This window comes from Bos taurus, chromosome 22 (genome assembly GCF_002263795.3).
Source record: "Bos taurus isolate L1 Dominette 01449 registration number 42190680 breed Hereford chromosome 22, ARS-UCD2.0, whole genome shotgun sequence".
NCBI classification, from domain to species: domain Eukaryota; kingdom Metazoa; phylum Chordata; class Mammalia; order Artiodactyla; family Bovidae; genus Bos; species Bos taurus.
The window spans coordinates 59591413-59619103 of record NC_037349.1 but is presented as its reverse complement, the minus strand read 5'-3'; the positions used below and the strand labels follow the sequence as shown (position 1 = coordinate 59619103).

The window sequence follows — 27691 nt, the reverse complement described above, 5'->3', positions numbered from 1 at the left end:
CTTCCGTTCCCCAGGGGAAGGTGAAGCTGAGACAAGCTTAAAGAAATTTTTAATTAGACTTGTGCCTTTTCAGGCAAGAAGTAATTCCACCTCTGCCTCTGGGAGATAGGGAAGAGCCAAGGGAGGGTCAGAGAAAGGGGGTGACTCTTGTGGGTTTTGTAAGTTTAGGACGATTTAGTCGTAAGTTTCAAGTGCTCTGAGTTCTCACATTGACAGACGCTTGGCTGTGCTCTGCTTTCCCAAGCCCTGTTGTGAAGTATTTACTCCATGGCAAAGTCAGAGTCAGAGAAAGGGGGTGACTCTTGTGCGTTTTGTAAGTTTAGGACGATTTAGTTGTAAGTTTCAAGTGCTCTGAGTTCTCACATCGACAGACGCTTGGCTGTGCTCTGCTTTCCCAAGCCCTGTTGTGCAGTATTTACTCCATGGCAAAGTCTGAGCAGAATTTTAGTGGACTGCTTTTCCAGCCAGCCTGCATGCCCCCTTGTGGTTTTGCAGACTGGCCGTGATCGCATCTGGGTGCGTTTTGGGGGACGGCGCGTGTAACCTCTGGGGTGGTGGGGTTGCATCTCCACAGAGAGACTGTCTCCTGATGAGGCCGGTCCTCCCCCTGAGGGTCAGCTGAATTTGGTAACAGGAAGTGGACACACAAAAGGTGCCCATCTTGACTCCGTGCTGGTCCGGTGGTTGAGTCTGCCTGCCAATGCGGGGGACACGGGTTCCATCCCCGGTCTGGGAAGATTCCACGCGCCTCGGTGCGGGGGCGGGGGGGAACGAAGCCCATGTGCCACAGTCCCTGAAGCCCGCACGTCCTAGAGCCTGTGCAGCACGGGAGACCCCCGGACTGGGAGGCCTGCACCCCGCGGCCGGAGAGAGCCGCCCAGCAACTGAGACCCAGCACCACAGATAGACAAGTAAAATTAGTTTTTTTTAAAGGTGTCCATCTGTTCTCTCTTCATTCACCTTGGCAGGAAGGTCTTTCCAGCCCTCCTAGAAAAATCTCTGCCATTAGTTAGAGAAATAATTATTCATGGTTAATAATTTATTGGTTTTTCTTTTTCTTTTTTTACAATCAATGCCATGATTTTAGATACCACGGTAGTTGTCTTTTTTGGTGGTGTTTGGTCACTAAGTCGTGTCTGACTCTTTGCGACCCTGTGGACTGTAGCCCTCCAGGCTCCTCTGTCTGTGGGATTTCCTGGTAAAGAACCCTGGAGTGGGTTGCCATTTCCTTCTCCAGGGGATCTTCCCGACCCAGGGACTGAGCCTGCGTCTCCTGCTTGGCAGCTGGGTTCTTCACTGCTGACCCACCAGGGAGGCCCCCAGTGGTGCGCTTAATATAAAAAGTCTCTGCTTGGAATGAGTGTTTGCTTATAAGTAATGCTGCATGTTTAAATGTCAGAGAATCTCTTTCTTAGAAGAAACCTGCCTCTTTCCTTCCCCTCAGGAATGTTTCATGACATCCCTGTTGCTTGGTGAGTAATCAGACATGAAAACAGGCCCTCGAGAATCAAGCTACATTTAAAGAAGGCCTACTCGGAGACATGGAGAGGGCCCATGGAGTACAAGTCTGAGGGGAAAGAAAAATACCAACACAGCTTGAATTTACTGAATAAAATTAAGAGCATGAAAGATTTAGCGGAGATGATTGATGTCGTGATCATCGCAGAAGGGGAGGCGTTCCCCTGCCACAGGCTGGTCCTGGCTGCCTTTAGTCCGTATTTCAAAGCCATGTTTACGTGTGGGCTCCTCGAGTGCACCCAGAGGGAGGTGGTGCTTCATGACATCACGGCGGAAAGCGTGGCGGTGTTGCTGCGCTACATGTACCACGCGGCTCTGGAGGTCAGCAACGCCAACGTGCAGACCGTGGCCATGGCCGCCTACTTCATGCAGATGGAGGACGTCTTCCAGGCGTGCCAGAAGCACATGATGGCCCACATGGACGCCTCGAACTGTGTCGGCATCTATTATTTCGCAAAGCAGATTGGAGCCGAAGACTTGGCCGATCAGTCGAGGAAGTACTTGTACCGGCACTTTGCCGAGGTGAGCTTACACGAAGAGATCCTGGAGGTGGAGGTGCACCAGCTCCTGACGCTCATCCAGTCGGATGACCTGAACGTGTCCAGAGAGGAGAGCATTCTGGACCTCGTCCTGAGGTGGGTCAATCATCGCCCGGACCGACGCACGGAGCACCTCGTGGAGCTTTTGAAGCAGGTTAGGTTGCAACTGGTCAGCCCTTCCTTTCTGAGACAAGCCCTGAGGAGGAACACGGTGCTCCTGTGTGACGCGAACTGCATCGACCTCATTCAGAACGCGTTCAAAGCCATCAAGACGCCCCAGCCGCACGCCCTGAGTCTTCGTTACGGCATGGAGACCACCAGTCTCCTGCTGTGCATTGGCACCAACGCTTCGGGGATCAGGTCAAGACACAGGAACTACGGGGACGCCAGCTTTTGCTATGACCCTGTGTCACGGAAGACCTGTTTCATCTCGTCTCCCAAGTACGGGGAGGGTTTGGGCACCGTGTGTACCGGTGTCGTCATGGAAGACAACAGTGTCATCGTGGCTGGGGAAGCCAGCGCCTCTAAGCTCTCCAGACAGAAGAGCAAGAGCGTTGAAATCTACAGGTTTGTACCCAGCGTTTGTTTCCATTTCTGGCTTTGACACCGGCAGCAGGAGTTACTGCTGGGAGAGCATGTTTTAAATCACATGTGTTCTGAATTATCTCACGATCATGTATTTGACATAGAGGTAACATTCATAATGAAAGCATCCACATTATTTTCCCTCTCCTGTTCATTGTTAAGAATCCACCTGTGGTGCGGGAGACCTGGGTTCCATCCCCGGGTTGGGAAGATCCCCTGGAGAAGGGAAAGGCTCCCCCCTCCAGTATTCTGGCCTGGAGAGTCCCATGGACTGTATGGTCCATGGGGTCGCCAAGAGTCAGACACAACTGAGCAACTTTCACTTCACTTTCATTGTTGAGAAGGTACAGATGAAGCTGCGTGAGTTAAGTGTGTATATGTGACAATTCCTGTCTGTTTACATCCAGGTTTCACTGTTTATCCATATGCTATAATTGCTTTGCTTTTGAAGAGCTGCATATAACTTTTAACAAGAAGAAAATTTACTAACAGTGACTCCTTTGTGCTGACACTCTCCAGTCACAATTCAGAGTAAGAAGTGATTTGTTTCTTGGCCAATATGTACTGTGCGTCCTGTCAGCTTTCATTCTGTGCCCTTAATGAGCGGGTCTCTCCTAAACCTCCTGGAGAAGGAAGTGGCAGCCCACTCCAGTATTCTTGCCTGGAGAATCCCATGGGCAGATGAGCCTGAGGGGCTACAGTTCACGGGGTCGGAAAGAGTCGGACACGCCTCAGCGGCTGACACCCGCTTCCTAAACCTCTAATACTGTCCAACGTTGGCAGCCGAAGAGCACTTCGCCCTGGGACTGCGGGGGGAGAGGAGTGTCTGCTTAGCAGTCGCGTCTGTCCAGGGCCTGTGCGTGGAGACAGCAGGAGCTCAGCCCTGAGATGGGCCTGGGTGAATGAGAACTGTGCAGGCAGCTCCTCGAGCTCTCCTTACACACCGTCCCTTCTCGGGGCCCTCGAGCCGGACGTTCTCAGACTTCACTCGGGAAGTGCTTCTCAACAGCAGAGTGGGGACAGAGAGAGAGGAGAGGTCTCTCTTTAGCTGTCATCTCCTCGCGTCGCAGGACCGCTTCAGGCTCCAGCGGGCGCCCCTCACGTGCACGCGTTGAAGGCGTGTCGCTTCTGCCCAGCAGTGGGGGCAGGCATGGAAACCCCAGGCAATGACTGCCCCTCTGGCCTCTGCCCACAGCGACAGAGTGGGGGCAGGTTCGGACCCGAGGTCCCTGGGGAAAGGGGACCTGGGTCTCCTGGGGGAGTCTCTGGGTCCCTGACACTCGCTTCCTGTTGCTTCTCCCCTTGGAGCCTCAGGTTCTTTTGGTCTCTGCTTTCTTCCTCAAAGAGCTGCAGTTCTGCCATCAGAGTTCATTCTTTACCATCTCAGATCCTCTCAAAGTCTGTGTTTTGATCCTTAAATGTCTCACCTTGTAACTGTCTTCAAAACCCCACTCTCTCTTCGTCTAACTACGCACCCTGCGTTCCTTTTCCTCTCTGTCTTGAACTCACCCTGTTTCGTGTGACCCACAGGCTCTCCCACGTTGGGCAGAAGTGAAGCATCAGTTTCGAAAAGCGAAGTGAAGTTTCGACAAGTGAAGCATCAGTTTCTTCCCCCAGGGATGAAACTGTCAGCAAGGCGAATAGAGAGATAATCAGAAGCGTTTGCTGGTATTGCTGCTCCGTTGCTGCATCGTGTCTCCTTGTGACCCCGTGGACTGCAGCACACCAGGCTCCCCTGTCCTTCACCAACTCCCGGAGCTTGCTCACACTCGTGTCCATTGAGTCACTGATGGTATCCAACCGTCTCATCCTCTCCTGCCTCTTTCTCCTCCTGCCTTCAATCTTTCCCAGCAACAGGGTCTTTTCTAATGAGTCAGCTCTTCGCATCAGGTGGCCAAAGTATTTGAGCTTCAGCTTCAGCATCAGTCCCTCAATGGCATATTCAGGGTTGATTTCTTTTACGATTGACTGGGTGGATCCCCTTGCAGTCCAGGGACTCCCAAGAGTCTTCTCTAACACCACAGTTTGAAAGCATTGATTCTTTGGTGCTCAGCTTTCTTTACGGTCCAACTCTCACATCCGTGCATGCCTACTGGAAAAACCATAGCTTTGACTAGATGGACCCTTGTCATTGTCAGAAGTGCTGCTTGGGGTTTGAATGAGGTTCCCAGTGCTGTGTGCATCGTTAGGGTCTTACAGTGCTCCCTAAGGGCACGTCAGCGCCAGGTTTGCGATTTGTTGTTTTTGTTTAGTCAATCAGTGGTGTCCAAATCTGCAGCCCCATGGACTGCAGCATGACAGGTCTCCCGGTCCGTTGCCAACTCCTGGAGCTTGCTCAAACTCATGTCCATTGAGCCAGTGATGCCATCCAACCGTCTCAACCTACATCATCCCCTTCTCCTTTGCCTTTAACCTTTCCCAGCATCAGGGTCTTTTCCAGTGGGTCAGTTCTTTGCATCAGGTGGCCAAAGTACTGGAGCTTCAGCATCAGTCCTTCCAATGAATATTCAGGACTGATTTCCTTTAGGATGGACTGGTTAAATTGCCTTGCAGTCCAAGGGACTCTCAAGAGTCTTCTCCACACCACAGTTCAAAAGCATCAGTTCTTTGGTGCTCAGCCTTCTTTATAGTCCAACTCTCACATCCATACATGACCACTGGAAAAACCATAGCCTTGACTATATGGATGTTTGTTGGCAAAGTAACTGTCTCTGCCTTTTAATACACTGTCTATGTTGATCATAGCTTTTCTTCTAAGGAGCAAGTGTCTTTTAATTTCATGGCTGCAGTCACTGTTCACAGTGATTTTGAGGCCAAGAAAATAAAGTCTGTCACTGTTTCCATTGTTTCCCCACCTATTTCCCATGAAGTGATAGGACCGGATGCCTTGATCTTTGTTTTTTGAATGTTGAGCTTTAAGCCAACTTTTTCACTCTCCTCTTTCACTTTCATCAAGAGGCTCTTTAGTTCCTCTTCACTTTCTGCCATAAGGGTGGTGTCATCTGCATATCTGAGGTGATTGATATTTCTCCCGGCAATCTTGATTCCAGCTTGTGCTTCTTCCAGTCCAGCATTTCTCATGATGTACTCTGCATAGAAGTTAGATAAGCAGGGTGACGATATACAGCCTTGACGTACTTCTTTCCCTATTTGGAACCAGTCTGTTGTTCCATGTCCAGTTCTAACTGTTGCTTCCTGACCTGCATGCAGGTTTCTCAGGAGGCAGGTCAGGTGGTCTGGTGTTCCCATCTCACCAAGGGAACATTTCATGCAAAGATAGGCACAACAAAGGGCAGAAACGGTGTGGGCCTCGCAGAGGCTTGTGATGCACGTGAGCGTGTCTGCATCTCCGCTGTGTCGCGCCCTCGTCCTGAGTGTTCGTCTTTAGACGCTCTTCAGTTCGCCTCCACTCTGTAGTTCACAGACCTCCACGCAGACACTCTTCTTCTCGACTTAAGAGAGGGAGTGGATTATTCGCACTGTGGTCGGTTGTTTCTGTTTTAAAAGTACACCTCCCATCTCTTTCGTCTCTCACGCTTTGGTAGACAAGCAGCTGAGGACAGTCGTCTCCCGACCGACAGCCTCTGCAAGGACGGCGCGTGCTTCCCCGCTGCCGTTGCCGTCTTTGGGACACGTCCGAAACAGTGAGCTCTACGGCTTCATCCGGGCGTTTCAGCTCCTCAAAATGCTTAATCAATTACCAAGTCGCCCGGCAAACATGTACTTCCCAACCTTCAAGGCATATATTTTTGTTCTTGGCCTCTTAAACCGTGTCTCAGAAAAACGAAAACTCAGCTTTTGAAGATTTTTTTTTAATGTGGACTGTTCTTAAGGTCTTTATTGAGTTTGGTATGATGTTGCTTCTGTTTTCTGTTTTGGTTTAAGGCGTGTGGGGTCTTAGCTCCCCCACCAGGGATGGAACCCCCACTCCCCACGTTGGAAGGTGAAACCCTAACCACTGGGCCACCAGGGCAGTCCCCCAGACTCCAAAACCCATTTTCCATCCTATTGACACATTCACCATCTGTTTCCAGAGCCCCCGCCTGTAGACACGCGATCCTCCCTTCTCTGAAATCCCCTACAGTTCAAAGCAGTGGTGAAAATATTGTCTGTGATGCTAGGAACTCTGGTTTCCTGCCTAAAATCACTGAGAAGACAGCTGTCCTGAGGGTTGATAAATGTCGGCGTTCAGTTTGTGACCAGCCAGACAAACCTGAAGGGAAAGAGCAGTCTTTGGGTTGAAAAGAACAATCTTCCAACTTCCCTGCCCAACCTGGAGTTAAACGTCCTCCTGGGGAAGAATGTACAAGTTGGTCTAGAACAGCTGGGGGAGATGCCTGTAACAGGTTCAGCTGTCAAATGTTTGATGCGCAGTGAGTACCCTATCTGCAGAAGCTGTTCTCTGTGCAGAACACACGTAAGTTTTTCACCTGTTTCCAAACAGAACCTTTGTTTTTCTTATTTCCCATATTTTTCCTGGGGTTTTCCAGGCACGACTTAGCGATCAAACGCCAGCACGTATCACTGTCTTATATTGATGTTTCTTCCTCTCCAATTAGAAGAACCAAATCATGTTGTTTTCGGAGAAGAAACTTGTGTTTCTTTGGCAGCTCGTTTTTACGTTGAATCTAATCCCGGTTCTCTCTCTGCTAATTCACAGGTACCACGACAGAGGAAACCAGTTTTGGGAGAAGTTATGCACGGCAGAATTTCGAGAGCTCTACGCCCTGGGCGCCGTCCATAACGACCTCTATGTGATAGGAGGGCAGATGAAAGTTAAAAACCAGTATCTTATCACAAACTGTGTTGACAAGTACTCTGTGGAACGGGACACCTGGAAAAGGGTGTCTCCACTTCCTCTGCAGCTGGCGTGCCATGCGGTTGCCACGGTGAACAATAAACTCTACGTGATTGGAGGCTGGACCCCTCAGGTTAAGAGAGCTCCCGTGTGCCCACGTGGCATGGCTGCGCTGAGCTTGGCCGCTCTGTTGAAAAACGTTGCAGTCGTTGAGTACTAAAAGAGGGTGGCTCGCGTTTCTGGTAACATGCTCTTTATGTTATAGAATATTAAACAGAAGATTGTACAGTGTGACCGCAGCTCTGTCGTTGTTTAGTCACTGAGTCATGTCCGACTCTTTGTGACCCCGTGGACCGTAGCCCACCAGGCTCCTCTGTCCATGGGGTTTCCCAGATGAGAACGCTGGAGTGGGTTGCCATTCCCTCCTCCAGGGGGGTCTTCCTGGATCAGGATTCAAATCACATCTCCTGCATTAGCAGGCGGGTTCTTTACCACTGAGCTGCCTGGGAAGCCTGATAAAGCAGTTTAGGGGAATGAATTTTATTTTTTTAGGGGAATGAATTTTAAAGTGCGTTATTCTACACCTGACTTCACTCAGTATTTGTGCTGCGTCCCTCAAAACCCACCCATTCTCGTGGACGATGAACGAGGCCTGTGCTGAGGGCTTATGTGTGGGAAACATCTCAGCTCGAGGCAGAGAAGTGGACCCCCAGCCCGGTTCTGTCTGCGCTGCAGCTGTGTGACCGGGGGCGCGTAACTCTTTGGTCTTTTTTCATATAAAGCTTCTCACTCTAAGCAGGAAATTGAAATACTTATCTGCGATGTCACAGCCATTTTCACAAGAGGGCACAGTGATTTTAAGCCCCTCTGTCTCTGCTGGGCGTCAGCAGAGGGAGAGACAGAGGCCAGACTGGAGTTCGGCGAGGCAGGGCTGCAGGATGGAGGAGCCCCGGGGGCTGGGACCAGAGTGGCCGCTTCTCTGTGCTTTGGTGGCCCTGCCAGCGCTTGGGGCTGTCACAGAAGCCTCACCCAGCTGCCTTCTGCCCCGGCCATCCAGCGTTCGTAAAAAGATTAACCTCACTGCTCACTGCCTGTCCCCACGGCATTGTCGTTTAGTCGCTGAGTCGTGTCTGAGTCTTTGCGACCCCAAGGGCTGCAGCACGCCAGGCTTCCCTGTCCTACACCGTCTCCCAGAGCTTGCTCAAACTCGTGTCCATTGAGTCGGTGACGCCACCCAACCATCTCATCCTCTGCCTCCTTCTTCTCCTCCTGCCCTCAGTCTTTCCCAGCATCAGGGTCTTTTCCAATGAGTTAGCTCTTTGCATCAAGTGGCCAAAGGACTGGAGCTTCACACGACATAGACTAGTTTTATTTTTGCCTGTATGAGTCCTCCTTTCTCTGGATTTGCTTCATGACACCTCAGTTGTCTGATGCGTCTCTTTGCTCGTTTCATGAGCTTCCATTCTGCCTTGTAGGATGTATCACACTTGTTCTTAAAATTTTAAACCACATTTAATACATGTTGTAAATTCATGCTACGCATTGAAAATTAACTTAGATTTAATCACAGCTAGTAGCTGAAACCTGACAGAGTATTTGTAATTAAGCTTTTTCAGAGCTATTCATTACGTAGTTAATTTTGCATGAACATGCTCCAAAGAAAAGCTTTCCTTCGATTTTTTAACACTAAAGTAGAGATTAAATACTTAAATTATAAGGAAAATTAAAACAATAAAGTCAGTATTTCCTAATTTATAATGTCTTTGAACATGTGACCATTTCCTGGATAATGAAAGCCTTTGCTAATCTGTACAGAATACAATACATTAAATTGCAAGACAGCCTGGGGCTGTGATGGCAGTATAGTGATTATTACCCTGAGCAAAAGCTAATTGTGTGACTTTCATAAGCAAGGAAATTATTTCTGTGTTGGACACCTGCACGGAAACAAAAGCAAAAGCTGCTCCGTCATCTCTGGCTTTTGGCGCCTTAGGGGCTCCTAACGGGCTGCAGACGGAAATACCACTTTACCTGAGGTTTGTCACCGTGTTGCTGGGAATTTAGGAGTAGGGAAAGCCACGTACATCTACGTGTATTTAGCTTCTAATGCTTCTACTCATTATATATATACACATATTTATTATATATATTTATATACATTTATTATAAACATATATAATAAATGGGGCCTCCCTGGTGGCTCAGTGGTAAAGAACCCACCTGCCAATGCAGGGCACATGGGTTTGATCCCTGATCCAGGAAGATCCCCCGGAGAAGGAAATGGCAACCCATTGCAGTATTCTTGCTGGAAAATCCCATGGGCAGAGGAGCCTGGTGGGCTACAGTCCATGAGATCGCAAAGCACTGGACATGACTCAGCGACTGAACAACAAATATAAAATAAATACACAAAAATAACTGCAAATAATTTCTATTAATCCATGTATCTTTAAAATTAAATTCAAACCACTCCTATACTATGGTATAAAAATACTCTCATTACTAAAACACTCAATTGTTTTTTTAGTTTTGCTCTATTTCGATTATAAAAATGTTCTAAAGAAAAACGCTTTATAAATTATTAAAGTTAGTTTCTCACAAGTATTATTTAACCAACCACTATAAAGCTTGGTAAAATAAAATTACACTTTAAATAGTGTTCAATAAACCTTGGCTTGATTTTTTAAGGCTTTGCAATGCTTCATTTTTAAAAAAACGCTATACGGTCTCCCTGCTGAAATCACAGGTTCTTTGCTAAAACCAACACCTTAGCCCCATTAGCACAGAATATAAATCCTTCCGCTATTGACACGGTACTTATAATCCCAAGCCTTGGGATTTGGTGTGTCTGTGAATAGAAGTCACTGTAGTTAACCTCTACTTATCTTGTTGGCTGTCTGCTTTGATTAATTGCACTCATGTGCTCACAACGATCTCTAAATGGGCTGTTATTATATTGGCTGTCATATTTCATATAGATGGATCTTCCTGACGAAGAACCTGATCGATTGAGCAACAAGCTGTTGAGATACGACCCCAGCCAAGACCAATGGACGGAGCGGGCGCCCATGAAGTACTCGAAGTACCGGTTCAGCACAGCCGTGGTCAACAGTGAGATTTATGTTCTGGGTGAGGAGAAGCTAAATACCTCCTTTTATTTTTCTCCCCAGTTTGCCTCCATGACAATGAAATGTTCTTTCTTCTCTCATCCCAGTTCAGCCACACACAGCACTAGCCTCCAATTTTCTTTTATTTTCTAGAGCACAGTCAGATAAGATTACAGGAAAGTCCACTGATGTGTTGAAAGCAAGGTTACTTTTATCAAATTTTTCCGTCGTCTGGAATCCAGTAGTGATACCTCATTATATGCCCACCAGGTAAAATGCTGGGAAAAGGCAAGAAGCCTTTGGCCACCTTACGTGGATCAAAACACAGGCTTTAACAACAAACTGGTTCTTGGCACTAATTAAAGAAACAGGTAGAGGGTTAAAAAAATGCCACAGGTTATGCCAGCCCTCTTCACTTTGCCTCACTCACCAGAATTCCACTAAGGTTCATCAAATGATGTCTTCTCTGAATGCATTTGTTTTATCTCTGAAATGAGTGTGTGTGGTCTTGCGCTGGCCAATAGGGGTTGGTGAGAGGCTGGTTCCTTCCCACTGAGGTGGGTCCGAGCGACTCCAGAGCATCCTTGGTGCCTCCCTGTCCTTCCCAGCCCTCGTCTAAGCTGCTTCCCTCCTCCTAACATCACGCCAGCCTGCCTTCCCATGAGCATGGGCAGACGGGCTGAGACAGGCTGAGTGCGCTGGTGAAATGATGCCGAGTCTTTATTTCAACCCCTTCTGCAGTGCTGGCCAACTGGCAAAAATAATGGGTAACAGAGAAATGGCAAAAAAAAAAAAAAAAGAAATATGGGCTGAAAGCAGACCAAGGCTTTGAGTAGTTTCTTTTTTTTTAATCTAAATGGGAGCCATTATCTCTTGGCTGCGAGCACAGCATGAAGGAAAATAATTAAAGCACTGCAACGTTAATAGTTGTGTGATTTTAAGCACAAGAACATTATGTCACATGCTTTACGACTGCCTCAGTTAGGAGACTCACTTGAGATCATAATTAAGTTTTTCCTCTGGGTATACATTTGTTGCTTTTGTTCTAAGCACATGCAGTGCCATCGCCCAGTAGAGATAACATCAATGCTAGGACCAGTCTCCTGGGATTGATGTCTATGGAGCTCAAGGAGCACAGGGCCGATCTACTGATTATATTGCAGCTGGAGGCGGTCGAAAGTGGGAGAGAAGTGATTGTCGATGGAAGCGCAATGAGATCCCCAGCCCCTCCCCAGCGTGAAAACACGACTAAGCTAAATGTGAAGTAAAACCAACAGGGTCGTTTTTGTAAATTGTATGGAAAGGACCAGATGGTCAATACAGAAATCAGGTTGACCATATTCTTTGCAGCTAAAGATGGAGAAGTTGTATACAGTCAGCAAAAACAAGACCAGGAGCTGACTGCGGCTCAGATCATGAAGTCCTTACTGCAAAATTCAGACTTAAACTGAAGAAAGTAGGGAAAACCACTAGGCAATTCAAGTAGGACTTAAATCACATCCCTTACGATTATACAGTGAAATTGATTAATAGATTCTAGGGATTAGATCTGATAGACAGAGGGCCTGAAGAACTATGTACAGAGGTTCCTAACATTGTACAGGAGGCGGTGACCAAAACTATCCCAAAGAAAAAGAAATGCAAGAAGGCAAAATGAATCTGAAGAGTTTTTACAAACAGCTGAGGAAAGAAGAGAAGCAAAAGGCAGAGGAGAAAGGGAAAGATACACCCAACTGACTGCACAGTTCCAGAGAAGAGCAAGGAGGGATAAGAAAGCCTTCCTCAGTGATCAGTGCAAAGAAATAGAGGAAAAGAATAGAATGGGAAAGACTAGAGATCTCTTCAAGAAAAGCGGAAATGCCAAGAGAACATTCCACGCAAAGATGGGCACAAGAAATGACAGAAATGGCAAGGACCTAAAGAAACAGATAAGATTAAGAAGAGATGACAAGAATACACAGAAGAACTGTACAAAAAAGGTCTTAATGACCTGAATAACCACGATGGTGTGATCACTCACCTAGAGCCAGACGTCCTGGAATGTGAAATCAAGTGGGCCTTAGGAAGCATCACTACGAACAAAGCTAGTGGAGGTGATGGAATTCCACCTGAGCTACTTCAAATCCTAAAAGAAGATGCTGTTAAAGCACTGCACTCAATATGCCAGCAAATTTGGAAAACTCAGCAGTGGCCACAGGACTGGAAAAGGGCAGTTTTCATTCCAAACCCAAAGAAAGGCAATGCCAAAGAATGTTCAAACTACCACACAATTGCGCTCATTTCACATGCTAGCAAGGAAATCCTTAACATCCTTCAAGCTAGGCTTCAACAGTACACGAAGCAAGAACTGTCACATGTACAAACAGGATTTTGAAAAGGCAGAGGAACCAGAGATCAAATTGCCAACATCCATTGGATCATAGGAAAAGCAAGGGAATTCCAGAAAAAACATCTACTTCTGCTTCATTGACTATGCTAAAGCTTTTGACCATGTGGATCACAACAAACTGTGGAAAACTCTTAAAGAGATGGAAATACCAGACCTCTTTACCTGCCTCCTGAGAAACCTGTATGCAACAGTTAGAAAAAAAGCAACAGTCAGAACCAGATGTGGAACAACAGACTCGTTCAAAATTGGGAAAGGAGTAGGTCTTCTGTATATTGTTACCCTGCTTATTTAACTTCTGTGCAGAGTACATCATGTGAAATGCCAGGCCAGATGAATCACAAGCTGCAATCAAGATTGCTGGGAGAAATATCAACAATCTCAGATATGCAGATACCACTCTAATGGCAGAAAGAGAAGAGGAACTAAAGAGCCTTTTGATGAAGGTGAAAGAAGAGAGTGAAAAAGCTGGCTTAAAACTCAACATTTAAAAAAATTAAGATCATGTCATCCAGTCCCATCAGTTCAGTTCAGTTCAGTCACTCAGTCGTGTCCAACTCTTTGCGACCCCATGAATCGCAGCACGCCAGACCTCCCTGTCCATCACCAACTCCTGGGGTTCACCCAGACTCACGTCCATCGAGTCAGTGATGCCATCCAGCCATCTCATCCTCTGTCGTCCCCTTCTCCTCCTGCCCTCAATCCCTCCCAGCATCAGAGTCTTTTCCAGTGAGCCAACTCTTCGCATGAGGTGGCCAAAGTACTGGAGTTTCAGCTTTAGCATCAGTCCTTCCAAAGAAATCCCAGGGCTGATCTCCTTCAGAATGGACTGGTTGGATCTCCTTGCAGTCCCATCACTTCATAGCAAATAGATGAGGGAAAAAACAGAAACAGTGACCGACTTTATTTTCTGTGCTCCAAAATTACTGCAGATGGTGACTGCAGCCATGAAATTAAAAGATGTTTGCTCCTTGGAAGAAAAGCTATGACAAACCTAGATAGCGTATAACAAAGCAGAGATATCACCTTGCCAACAAAGGTCCATCTAGTCAAAGCTATGGTTTTTCCAGTAATCATGTATGGACGTGAGAGTTGAACCATAAAGAAGGCTGAGCGCTAAAGAATTGTTGCTTTCGAACTGTGGTGCTGAAGAAGACTCTTGAGACTCCCTTGGACAACAAGGAGATCCAATCAGTCAATCCTAAAGGAAATCAACCCTGAATATTCAGTGGAAGGATGGATGCTGAAGTTCCAATTCTTTGGCCACCTGATGCGAAGAACTGACTCATTGGAAAAGACCCTGATGCTGGGAAAGATTGAAGGCAGGAGGAGAAGGGGACGACAGAGGATGAGATGGTTAGATGGCATCACCGACTCAATGGACATGAGTTTGAGCAAGCTCCGGGAGATAGTGAAGGACAGGGAAGCCTGATGTGCAGCAGTCCATGGTGTCGCAAAGAGTCAGACATGACTTAGCAACTGAACACACACTTCTTAGTTCAAGGACTGTCCGTGGACCAGACGCTTCTGGGGGTCATCTGGAGGACCTCGGTTTAAGATCCCTAATGGGTGTGTGTCCAGTTCTGTTTACTTTCTGAAATTCTTTGAAAATGTTCATCCCACGTTAGATCTAAATCAGCAATCTTCCATTCCAGTGCATTTTTTCTGAGACTCGTTTTTCAGATGAGAGTCCATTTACAAAAAGAATTGTTGTTTGTTGTTCTGACTCTTTGCGGTTCCATGGACTGTAGTCCGCCAGGCTCCTCTGTCCATGGTATTTTCCCAGCAAGAATATTGGAGTGGGTTGCCATTTCCTTCTCCAGGGGATCTTCCTGACCCAAGGATCGAACCGAGGTCTCTTGTGTTGGCAGGCAGATTCTTTGCCGCCGAGCCACCAGGGTGTGGTACAAAAAAAGACAAGGTTTTCTGTGCCGTAACTCCTGGGTGCACCCAGGAAAGCGCAAAGCTCCCTCGAGTCTGTGTTTAAAGTCTCCTGCTGGCTCACCTTAATGGGCGTTTGCATTTTGAATCTTTGTGTTATTGTTACTTGTCCAGCAGCACGTAGATGATCACATGGACAAGGCCTTTGTCTGCAAAAGGTTCATCGTCTTACTTACAGGAACACTGCCTTTAAGTGGGTGGACTGTCCAGCTTTGCAGTCTGAGTTCGCGGTAGTGCAGAAACTTTTCCTGGCGTTGGAAATTGAGAGAGTCTGTATAGCTGCATTTTCCAGATAATTGATGCCAGCATCTGGACCATTTTGCTTCTTTGGCCGTGTTGGGTCTTAGCTTCGTCGTTCGGGATCTTTCGTTGAGGTGCGCGGACTCTCTAGTTGTGGCAGTGGGGCTCAGTAGTTACAACGCGTGGGCTTAGCTGTCCCACGACAGGCGGGATCCTAGTTCCCCGACCAGGGATGGAACCTGCATTCCCCTGCAATGCACAGTGGATTCTTTGTTTTTCAGCGTTTTCGAGATCATTTTCTTTCATGTGTGTTTCCGTGGTATTTATGTAAGTTTTCCATTTCATTTTTCAGATGATATTTATGCAAAACTTGGTAAGATTCTCTGAGAAATCTTGGTTCCTTTCTTTTTAAAAAATTAATCAACTTTAATGGAGGGTGATTACTTTACAATACTGTGGTGGGTTTTGCCACACGGGAGCACGTGCGGCCACTGGAGCACCAGGGAAGTCCCCGTGCCAGCACCTTTAAGTGTCAAATTTTGGCCAACATCTTTAACTAGAAAAAAACAATGTTAAGTTATCACATTCTTCTCTATCTCGTGAGAAATCACTTGGAGGGAAAGTAATAGTTACCGAAGAATCACTGAACGCCAGGTGCTGTTTCCACACACGGTCAGTTTTCACAACAGCCTGGAAGCGAAGGCCTCTGTTTCCTTTTATCACCCACTGTGATTAAATCTGGGATTCAGACCCAAATCTGTCCCACTTCAAAGCTAAAGTAACTTTAAAAGTGACTCGGTCATCATGAGCATCAAAGTCGCACTCCCTGCGTGTGCGTGCCGTCCCCTGGGTTCGAAGGACGGCTTCTGCTGGCTGCCGCGTCTCGACGGCCCTTCCTTTGCCCTTCACTGCCGTTAACGCTTTCTTCACTTCCCACTGCTGTCGCGCCCCGTCCAGACGAGACTGTGCAGACGACCTACCTGCACTGCCCGTGTCCGCCGTTGTGCAGACGCACAGACCGTACTGATACGTCCTCTGGGGCCAGTAGGCCAGGTGTTTTCAGCACAGACTCCAGGTTTTGCAGAGTCAAGTTCCGATGCCCATCACGGCCCTGCTGCTGCCTCTGTTCGGGGTTTGCACCCGTGTGCTGGGCGTGCGGTCTGGCCTCTGTCATGTGAGGGGGACCGTTACAGAGCTGAAGCCACAGGGACTGGGAAGCCTCAGATCTAACTATCGCAGGGAGGGAGGTAGTCACAAGGGGCAGTCTGGGCTGTGTGATGAACGGCCTCACCTTCACCGGGTTATGGTTTTATAAGTCTTCTGAGTTAATCCCATCTGTACAAAGACTCCCCAAGTGGCTTCTTGGCTGAAACAAAGTTCCTCCTGCAGACAGACCCTACCCTGTAAGTTACGAATACCCTGTGATTTCCCTGGTGGTCAGACGGTAAAGCGTCTGCCTGCAACGCAGGAGACCTGGGTTCCATCCCTGGGTCGGGAAGATCCCCTGGAGAAGGAAATGGCCACCCACTCCAGCATTCTTGCCTGGAGAGTCCCACGGACAGAGGAGCCTTGTGGGCTGCAGTCCACGGGGTTGCAAAGAGTCAACCACAACTAAGCGACTTCACTTTATGATTTCCAGCAAGTGGGTTGACTTCTCTGAGTCTGTTTTCTTCGTTCATAAAACGAGGCACTTAAGAGAGATGAAGGCTGTGCTGTGTGTTCAGAAGCCCAGGAAACAGTAGAGATGGTGATTATTACCTTGTGAAATAAGCTGGGGAGGGAGGGCTCCCTCCGCGGTCCGATGGTTAAGGCTTCTCACTTCCCATGCAGGGGGTGTGGGTTTGGTCCCGGCTCGAGGAACTAACATCCACGTGCCTCACAAAGCAACCAAAAACAAACACAACAAAACAGCAACAAAACAGGTGTGTGTGTGTCAGTGCGTTACTCGCTCAGTCGTGTCTGACTCTTGGCGACCCCGTGGACTGTAGCCCACCAGGCTCCTCGTCCATGGGACTCTCCAGGCAAGAATGCTGGAGCGGGTGGCCATTTCCTTCTCCAGGGGATCTTCCCGACCCAGGGATGGAAGCCAGGTCTCCTGCGTTGCAGGCGGATTCTTGACTCTCTGAGCCACCAATTAAAAACGTGTTTTTAAAAAAGTGGCAGGGGGTGCCCTTACACTGTAGTGTCCTAACATGGCCCCAGATTCTTTCCCATCCTCAGAAGCATGAGGTATTCCAGCTCCTGCCCTGGCAGGTCTCCGCGCTGGCCTCGCGGCCCGGAGGGGGCGTCCTGGTGCTGGGATCGCCCGTCCCCAGGCCTTTGGAGTCAAAGGACCCGTCTTTCTACTCTCCTCCCGCCCTCCCCTCGCGGACACGCGCAGTGGCCCGGTGTTCATTCATACAGCCTGCCCCTGCATGGGGGGAATACTGACCAGGACGTATTCCTCCTGTAGGAGCTAAAGCTGCGCACGTCAGACTGCCGGGCGCTCTCTCTGGCTAATGCTGCCCCTGGAGGTTTGATTCGCGTTGTAAAGATTTAAGTTAAAATCTGTACTAAATGTTTATTGTGAAAATGCCCATATTGGAAAACCACATCATGACAGACACCATGAATAATTTGAATTTAGATGAAAATGACCCCAGAAGTTACGACAGACTAGCAAAGAGTGCCTTAGTAAGCTATTGGGAGGTTGTTCCTGGAGAACTATATATTTCCTTCTTAACATACAAATACAGGCACTTCCCTGGTGGGCCAGTGGCTAAGACTCTGCACCTCCAACGCAGGGGGTCTGGGTTCGATCCCTGGTCAGGGAACTAGGTCCCGCATGCTGCAACTAAGACCTGACATAACGAAATAAATAAATAAATGTTTAAAAATAAAATAACAATTCAGGAAAGCGTCTGTCTAGGTTGTTGCTAAAGTGACTCCACTGTCCATGCATTTACATGTGTATTTAGTAGGGAAGCTCTTCTGGTGGTGACTTTCTGTTCATGCGTTTACGTGTGTATTTTTACGTGTGTGTTTAGTAGGGAAGTCTTCTGGTGGTGACTTTCTGGAGCACTTAAAATAATTTAAATAGTCTCCAGGAAGCCTTATGAGTAAACTGCATGCACACTCAGTCGTGTGCAACTCTTTGCGACCCCAAGGATGGTAGCCCTCCAGGCTCCTCTGTCCATGGGATTCTCCAGGCAAGAATATTGGAGTGGGTTGCCTTTTCCTCCTCCAGGGAATCTTCCCAACCCAGGGATCAAACCCGAATCTCCTGCATTGCAGGCAGATTCTTTACCACTGAGCCAATGATGCCCTTATTAAAAACTCCAGGTATTTTAAATAAGTTGATTTCCACGCTGACTTTTTCCTGAGAGCTCCCTTGGGCAGCCGGTTCTCAGGAAGAGCAGGGAAGAGGGGCTGTGTCTTAACAGAACCCTGCCCATCACCAACTCCCGGAGCTCACTCAAACTCATGTCCATCCAGTCGGTGATGCCATCCAGCCATCTCATCCTCTGTCGTCCCCTTCTCCTCCTGCCTTCAATCTTTCCCAGCATCAGGGTCTTTTCCAATGAGTCAGTTCTTCGCATCAGGTGGCCAAAGGATTGGAGTTTCAGCTTCAGCATCAGTCCTTCCAATGAATATTCAGGACTGATCTCCTTTAGGATGGACTGGTTGGATCTCCTTGTAGTCCAAGGGACTCTCAAGAGTCTTCTCCAACACCACAGTTCAAAAGCATCAATTCTTCAGTGCTCAGCTTTCTTTATGGTCTAACTCTCACATCCATACATGAATACTGGGAAAACCACAGCTTTGACTAGACGGACCTTTGTCAGCAGAATAATATGCTCTCTGGGTTGGTCATGGCTTTCCTTCCAAGGAGCAAGCATCTTTTAATTTCATGGCTGCAGTCACCATCCACAGTGATTTTGGAGCCCAAGAAAATAAAATCTGTCACTGTCTCCACTTTTTACCCTTACGCTTCCATGCAGCGATGGGACCGGATGCCATGATCTTGGCCCCCGACCAGGGATCACAGCTGCACCCCCTGCATTGGAAGGTGGCGTCTTAGCCCCGGGACTGCCGGAGCAGTCCTCTGTACACTCTTTGTGGTAAAGTTCTGAGAAAGAAAACCTTCTGGGCTCCACCTCATTAAACCCAACTCTGGATGCTCTGCTATAAAATACTGACAGAATGTGATACCGAGGGTTCTCTCTCTGAAAACAGTTTTTGTGAGACAGAATTCGGATTTCATAGTATCAGTTGCAGCTTTGGGCGCAGTATGCTTCTTCTGCAATGGCAGTGCACTCATAAATATGCCTGGGGTTTTCCTCAAGTGTTTTTAAAAAGCCAAATTGGATGCCGAAGTTCCTTTAACTTGATGGGTCAGGCGAAGTCAAATATAGAAAGTGAGCCGGGAGAGCTATTTGTGGAAACGCTGAGACCTGTCCTGGGCCGGCCCCGGCAGCCACTCGGCCACATCCCTGTCCGCCACACCGCAGGCCCTGGGGGTCACCCCCGAACAAGCCTCCCTTCTGCAGCTGGCTTTCCTCTCTCCCCTCTGCTTTTAAGCCTCTGCGTCTAGACCAGTGCACCCTCAGGGTCTGGCAGGACGCCACCCCTCGAGGTGCTTTGTGTGGCAGGACTCTGGCCAGGCTCCCCGGACACCCAGGGGCAGAGAGCTGACCCGCTCGTCTGGGTGTGTCCGTTCTGGCCGCCGGCCTGGCTGCCCCTCGTGACCGGCGCTCACAAACATCAGTTGATGGAACTGACCTTTCTCTCCTGCTCCTCCACCAGGGCAAAAAGCCTCAAACAGCGTCAGAGTTCCAGGCGTTGTAGGGAATTTTGCAAAGCACAGATTTTTCACTTTCCTGTCCAGGCAGCCAGCTAATACCAAGTCTCCCCACGGGGCCATGGGGTCGTTTTCACTGGGTGATGGCACCCCTCGATGGGGGTGGTTACGTGGAAGGTTCCAGTTGCTGCAATAAATGCGTGTCAGTAAGCAGTCCAGAGGTGAATTACGAGAGGACCAAGCTTCATCATTGTTCTGATTTTGCCTGTTTATGTCTTTTGATAAAATTTGAAGCAGTATTTTTTTAATGTTTTGCAAAGTAAGCTTTAAAAAAATTTTTTTTAAATTTATTTTTACTTTTTTTTTGCTGCAGCAAGCGGCTTGTGAAATCTTAGTTTCTGCACCAGGGTTTGAACCTGTGCCCCCTGCATTGGAGGCACAGAGTCTTAACCACTGGGCCACCAGGGAAGTCCCCTTGAAGCAGGTTTTAAAAAATATAAACATGTGTCATATCACCCAAGCTATTCATTAATGGCAGATTCCTGGCCCCGACCTGTGGCGAATTCTGGGCTGGCAGGTCTGAAGTGGGGCCTGGGGTCTGGTCTGTGGGAAACGCTGGGCGACTCTGGTATGAATGCCCGCAGGGATGCATGTGGCAAAGTTCAGATGCTGGGTGAGGAAGGGAAGAGGAGACACTGTGTTCAGGGAGGGTGTTTTCATATGCTCACCACACTGACTAAGCCTCTGGTGCATGAGCTGCCCCGGCTGGTGTTTAGGAAAGACCAGAGGTGAAGGGACAGGGGACCCCCCTGCACAGCGCGTGTCCCAGGAACACAGGTCAGGCACTGCTCGGAGCTCCCTGTGTCTGCACGTCCTCAGGGCGGGCTCTGGGTGTGCTCTGATCTCAGCCTGAGAGTCTTCTGGGCCTAGAGATAACGCTTCTTAGGCTCATGCTGGACAAGGAAAGAAGGTGCCTTTTCAACGGCCAGAGCAGTTCAGTGGGGAGTCCCAGTGCCCCCTTTATTCTGAGAGCAGACTTGAGTTTAGAGACGCAACAGCTGAAGTGGCTTTGAACCAGAGAGAATGGCTCGCCGTGTTTTTGCGGTCAGTACCCATGAGAGGTCTTTCCAGGGAACCCTGTGAAGGGCTTTCGCCTTGATTACCTGGCGCCCTCACTGGGGAGCCCAGAATCAAGGGCTCCCAGAGGCCAGAGTTTGCCTGGGATTCTCACTGGCGTGCTGCAGTCCACGGGGCTGCAGAGAGTCCACGGGGCCGCAGAGAGTCCACGTGACTGAGCGACTGAACTGAACTCACGTCACAACTCAGCTCTAGTCACTTTCATCACTGATCTCCTACAGACCCAGAGTCGGCAGTTCCACGTTTCAGTGTGGCGGTTAGTGCGAACTTGCTCTCTGTTGGATCGATATATAATTGTAATGCTGTATTTCTTATTTGCCTTCAATTTCCCAAGACTGAGGTTTATTCACAAAAAAAACCCACAAACCACACACACAAAGGCTTAGACTTGCTCTCCAGCACCTCGGAGAGACAGGAAGTCAACGTCCGAAATATACGTACAGATTGCTTAAAGGTAACTGGAGGGGCTTCCCCGGTGGCCCAGAGGTGAAGAGTCTGCCTGCCCGTGCAGGAGACACAGCTCTGATCCCGGTCTGGGGAGACCCCACAGGCCTCGGAGCAACTGAGCTGGTGAGCCACAACTGCTGAAGCTCACACGCCCTGGAGCCCGCGCTCACCAACAAGAGAAGACACCGCAGTGAGAAATCGCAACTAGAGAAAAGCTGCCCCGCAACTAAGACCAGCACAGCCAAAAATAAATACATGAAATTATATATACACATAAAACCAACCAGACGTGCACAGCGATTTTGACGCTGAAAGCAGAGAATGTCAGAAGCTGCTCCGGTGTGAAAGCCCGGGTGGACAGGGATGAGGCCGCTACCAAGAACAGATGAGAGACGTCTGGCGGACGCTGTCTGGGTCTCTGACTTGTTTGTGTTTGCAGAGGAGCGTAAGGGTGCAGCCGAAACCCTGGGCAGTACACTTCCTATGCTTTGCTGTCATGAAAAGAGGTAAATTGCTCAAAGCCACGCCAAAACCAAGGATTCGTTCAGCAAAGCAAATCCAGGTCTGTTTCCACGCGGCCTGGTGTACAGAACTGTCTATGTCTGGGGCATGCTGTGGAAGCAGAGTGTATAGTTACTTCTCAGTCCTTAAGAAAACCTTGACTCTGGTATCATCAGTTCACTAAGGCAGGGATAATGTAGTATATGTTTTAAAACAGCATGAAGAGTTGAAATGGAAAATTTTTAATGCTTTAAAGAAGAAGATATCGATTTTAAAATCCTGTCGTTTTTGAGTACAATGCATTATCTTCGAGTAGTTTATCCTGATTCGTGTGTGTGATAATTTTTTCGATACTCCCTTCCTTTCCCCTTTCTTGGGTAGATATAGGAATGAGCACAAATTATCACTTTCTATGAATGATTTTATTTACACACGAGGTCAATATGCCGTATTTATTAAGACTTTTTTATTTTGCTGTCCTGTGCAGCTTGTGGGACCTTAGTTCAGCGACCGGGGATCAAACCTGGGCCCAGCTATGAAAGCGCTGGAGTGCTAACCACTGGGCCACCAGGGAAGCCCCGAGGTCTTTGCTCTACAGTAACTATTCACCACACACTATCAAGCCCCCTTTAGAAGAACCTCAGGGAACAGAATGCTGCATACTCTGCCTTCACACTTTCCGTCTGTGCGTCTACGTTCGCAAGCTGAGGAGTACACCTGATTAAAGCACCTTTTCTCGGTCACCAGACAGAGTTGTTGGTATAAACTCAGCCTGTGTCCTGCAGGGTACATCCAGCCCGAGTTAGGGAGGTCAGTGACTCTTCAGGCAGGCAGACCTGGGGGCAAAGGTGAGCCCACGACAGACACCGACAAGCTCCGTATCTGCCCCGGGAGTCCTGTGTCCTTACGCAGACCGTGTTTATAATCTGACAGGAAGTGAGTGTTCAGCTGTTTGGACTTAGGGCTTGACCAGTTCCAGAAAGCTAGTCGTCACTTTGTGTTTTGACAGAAGAGTAGAAGAAGAAAATGGTACCCGCGATGTGGGGAAGGGGCTGGACCACGCACGCACTCAGTTAAGTTTTGTTTCCCGACTGTCTGCCCCAGTGAGGAGCGTGGGGTACACGGGTGTGAACGAGACACCCTTCTGCTGTCCACCCTGCAGCCCAGAAAGACACACAGGACCAGCATCTTTATAGGAACCTTGATCTCTGTTCAGAGAGTAGCAGGCACCTGCAGGAGGGAATGGCCGCCTGCAGAGACACAATGCCTTTCTTCGGGGTGATGGCTGAGCTGAGCCTTGAAGTAGGGATTTGTCCTCCTGGGGAGGAGAGACCCGTCCAGGCAGAGACCAGCCTCCACAGAGGTCTAGAGGGGAACTACCTCACTGTTCGGGGCCCAGGCTGAGCCAGCCTGGAGCACAGGCTGCCGCGAACAGGGCGGCCAGGGAGACAGGCAGGGAGGGGAGGAGTGGGCAGAGGGATGGCTGAAAGCCAGGCACACCTCCGGGAGACGGACAGACCCGAGACGTCTGGGGGCTCCGGCCTGAGGGTGGCGAGGTGCCGGGAGGCCAGTTCCGAGGTTCTGACCTTGGCAGGCATTCCCTTCACCCCCCTGCGGGCTCAGCTCCTGGACCTGCTGGGACCTGCAGGACGAGCTGGGGAGGACGGTCAGGGCAGAAACGATGCAGAGATGGGTCAGCGTCTGGAAGAGCAGAGGGGCAAGGCACGCTGAGTCCCACAGACACCCAGGACTGGGCCGGAGGGAAGCCCAGCGGTTGTCCAGAATCAGCCACAGATAAGGCTGCAGCTTCTTTGGTGCCCGGGACTTGGAGCCAGAACTTCTGTCAACTGTCTGCATTCCCACTTGGTAACTGTCAGACACTTGATGCACTCGAATTTCCCTCCAAAGTCAAGCAGAGTCGAGCGCTAACCAGTGGAACTTGGTCTTTCAGCTCTTTTATTCGATTTTCCCCGATCATCTGTTTGGAAGAGCAAGCAGGCTGCTGATGGACGGGCAGGGTCAGAGGGTGAGCAGGGCGCCACACACAGAGCAACGCTGCCCGGGTGGTGAGCCGGACACTCCTGGGCGTGGCCGGGGAGTTTGTGAAGGCAGGTGGCCCTGCCTTTCACCGTGTGCTGAAGGGCTTTTTTTCTTTTCTGAAAATACCCATTAGAGCCCTGAGTTAACTAACAAGGGACAAGAAGTGAAGTTGTATCTTCTGGGGTTCAGGCTTCACATCTGGAACTCCTAAATGAGAGCAGAAGAAAAGCAGAGCTCTTCCCTGGTGGCTCAGTGGCAACGAATCTGTATACCAATGCGGCGCGGGGACATGGGTTTGATTCCTGACCCGGGAAGATGCCAAAAACCACGGGGCAACTAAGCCCACGGGCCACAGCTACTGAAGCCCGCACGTCCTAGAGCCTGTGCCCTGCACCGAGAGATGCCACCGCGATGAGAAGCCCATGGACACAACTAGAGAAAAACCTATGCACAGCAATGAAGACCCAGCACAGCCATACATAAATAAATATGAATAAAAGAAGAGAGCAGGCAGCCTGAGTGAGAATGACGCCGCCCGGGCATTATATTGTCAGGAAGAGACTGCACCCACATGTGAGTCAGAGCAGCCCCTCCCCCCGACCCGAGGCGGCCTCACTCCCGGACGCCGCCCCCAAACAGGACCCTCCCGCCTGCCTCCTGTGGGGCACCTGACAGTTCCCACCCCCGAAACGCTCGACCTGATGCGCCGTCAGGGAACCTGTCTCCCTGCCCGGAGGCTCAGCTTATCGCTCAGCGCTTCAGCCTCTGATCGCCTCCATCCAACCTCGAAGGAAGCGTTTAATAGATTCGCCCCTTCAGTCAGCAAGCCCTTAATTACAGACACGCAGATAATTAAGTTGAGAGCAAGCAAACCGAAGACCTCAGTGGCTCCCGTGAACACCGGCTTTCTAACACAGCGTCCTGGAACATGGAGGAGGGATGGCCATCCCCTGGACCTGCTGCATGCCGGCCGCTTGCTGTCGCGGGTGTGTGGGAAGAAATCAAACTCCTGTCCTAGCGGTGATGCTTGGGTTTGCAACACACTTCTGCTCCTCCTCACCACTCTCCCCCTTCATGTGTAAGTTAATCTTTGCAACGCTTTACGAAACTGAAATTATTATCCAAAACTTACAGATGAGACATTTGAGACTTAGAGAAATTATATTGCCCAAAGCTGTCCTGGTGGCTCAGACAGTAAACAATCTGTCTGCCATGGGGGCGACCTGGGTTCGGTTCCTGGGTGGGGAAGATGCCCTGGAAGAGGGCGTGGCAGCCCACTCCAGGATTCCTGCCTGGAGACTCCCATGGACAGAGCAGCCTGGCGGGCTACGGTCGCAAAGAGTCAGACACGACTGAGCAACCAACACCTCCACTTTCATCTTCTGTTTTCAAAAGCCCACAGGTTTTTTCCAAGGCCCATGGGAGCCGGCAGCAGTGAATATATTTATTAAAGCTTGCTAAGGGACTTCCCTGGAAGTCCAGGGGCTAAGGCTCCTAGCTCCCAATGCAGGAGACATGGGTTCAGTGCTTGATCAGGGAACATGGTCTCACATGCTGCAACTGAGACCTACAACAACCAAATAAATATTTCTTTTAGACGAAAAAAAAAAAGAGCTTGTTGAGCCATGGAAGCAACTCTGGGAGCTTGTCAGAAGTGCTCCAGAATCACCCTTCCTTTGGGGTCCAGCCCAGAGCGGGGCAGAATAAGCTCCTGATGGCAGCCTGCGGGGGAGGGACACAGGAGCAACCCCCGCACTGCAGCCAAGGCCCCGTGGACAGCAGGTCCTAGCGGAAGTCAGGGAAGGACCACGCCCTGCCGTCCCCAACACCTGGCCAAGACTCTGTGCGGGGACACATTTCATCTCCGAACAGGGAAAGACCATGATGACCAAACACACAAAGAGCAGATCTTCATCTTGGTAGAAATAAAAGAGGAGAGAGAGGCACCCTCTTCTGTAATCTACCCCCTCCCACCCCAAGAGAATTACGGTTTGTATTTTGCCCCGGAGGTCCGCTGATGTAGGGCTTGTGAAGAGAACTTCGGTGCGCCTGTTTCTGAATACAGGCAAGTCAGGCTCTGGTGGCACAGAAGTGAGAGATCCGGGGCGGCTCATTGAAATTCTAAAGATGCTCTGATCCCATTGCAGGATCAAAAGCCTTCTCTCTTAGTGCAGGCGCTGACTTATTAATAAAGACATGCTTTCGTGGGATGGTTTATATAATCAGCCTCCACTTTCAGGTTAAGCTCAGTAAGTCGCTGGGACTAGAGGGCCACCGAGAATGTGCTTGGTGGTGGAATCACATCCAGGGGAGACGGGGTGCGTTCAGGGGCCGACGGTCATAAGCAAAGGCAGAACCCGTGTCGCGCGAGTGGAGCCTGTGAGCTCTGCCAGCCAAGCAGCAGGCACAGCTACGTGAAGGGCTGAACGGCACCATTAAAGGCACTTAGCCACATGGAGACGGAAGTGACAAGCACTCCAATTATCCCAGCAACCTCCAGCACAAGCCCCCTGCTTCTTGTACATTATGCTGGGAGAGCTTCCCTGATGGGCTTTATGTGAACTTCTGATCTCATCCAGGGCGCTGGCTGCCGGCTGTGCCGGCCTGATGACCAGCGACTCGCATGCCCTCTGCTCGCCTCCACTGACCGATCATCACAAGCGCTCGTATTAACAACAGAAACCAGCCCGGCAACCGCCCTCCCCATCTCAGGGAGCGGGAGCTAAGCAGTCTCGTTCTTACCTGACGGGTGGTTGCCAGGGTCAGCGGCTACGGACAAAGCCTCTTCCTTAAAGCCGTCCTGCCCCTCGGACAGAGACTCCCTGATCTGTTGCACGAAGCAGCTTCTGGCCACCCCAGCGCCAGGGGGAAAGTGGGTCTGTGAGCGTCAGAGAGTGCAGCTGACTGAGGCTCGCGTGGCCCCTCCTTGGAAGTGCAGCCACTCAGACTTGGCACAGTAATGGGCTAAATTATTTATCCAGGCGGAGAAGAGAGAAAGCGCTAAGAGCTTCCTGTGCTTACAGCCTTCACCCCTGGATGTGTCCTGAGACAGGAAACGGGCCAGACTCCATCAGCAAAATGGGGGAAGAAAAGGCTTCCTCCCGCACTCTCCTCCATCGTTTCTACCCTGGGTAGGCCCAACCCGGGTGAGAACAAGCCATTCCCATCGGTCCTCTCGCATTCACTCAGGGCCGAGCGACACGCACTGTAACACGAGTACGGACGTGAGAGCTGGACCCTGAGGAAGGCTGAGCACCGAAGAATTGGTGTTTTCACACTGTGGTGCTGGAGAAGACTCTTGAGAGTCCCTTGGACTGCAAGGAGATCCAACAAGTCCATCCTAAAGGAGATCAACCCTGAATAGCCATTGGAAGGACTGATACGGAAGCTCCAATCCTTTGGCCGCCTGATGCAAAGAGCTGACTCATTGGAAAAGACCCCAATGGTGGGCAAGATTGAAGGCGGGAGGAGAAGGGGGTGACAGAGGATGAGATGGTTGGATGGCATCACTGACTTGATGGACATGAGTTTGAGCAAACGTCAGGAGATGGTGAAGGACAGGGAGGCCTGGCGTGTTGCAGTCCATGGGGTCGCAGAGAGTTGGACACGACTGAGCGACTGAGCGACAGCGAAGGAAGGAAGACTGAAAACCACACGGTGGTGGGCGGGAGG

The 27691-nt window shown here is 49.7% G+C and overlaps 1 protein-coding gene across 3 annotated transcripts in view; it reads left to right on the top strand.

Annotated features, from left to right (window-relative positions):
* Window positions 1–27691, top strand: part of KBTBD12 (kelch repeat and BTB domain containing 12) — a 51030-nt gene that overhangs the window by 9116 nt on the left and 14223 nt on the right. For 2 of the 3 annotated variants that reach the window (XM_010818002.4, XM_005223171.5), the window contains exons 2-4: window positions 1445–2624; window positions 7303–7573; window positions 10419–10569. In XM_010818002.4, coding sequence (XP_010816304.1) covers window positions 1555–2624; window positions 7303–7573; window positions 10419–10569 — 1492 coding nt within the window. In that variant the 5' untranslated portion in view covers window positions 1445–1554. Of the gene's footprint in view, window positions 1–1444; window positions 2625–7302; window positions 7574–10418; window positions 10570–27691 lie in introns of those variants that run through there. The other variant, NM_001192448.3, reaches the window with a different exon arrangement.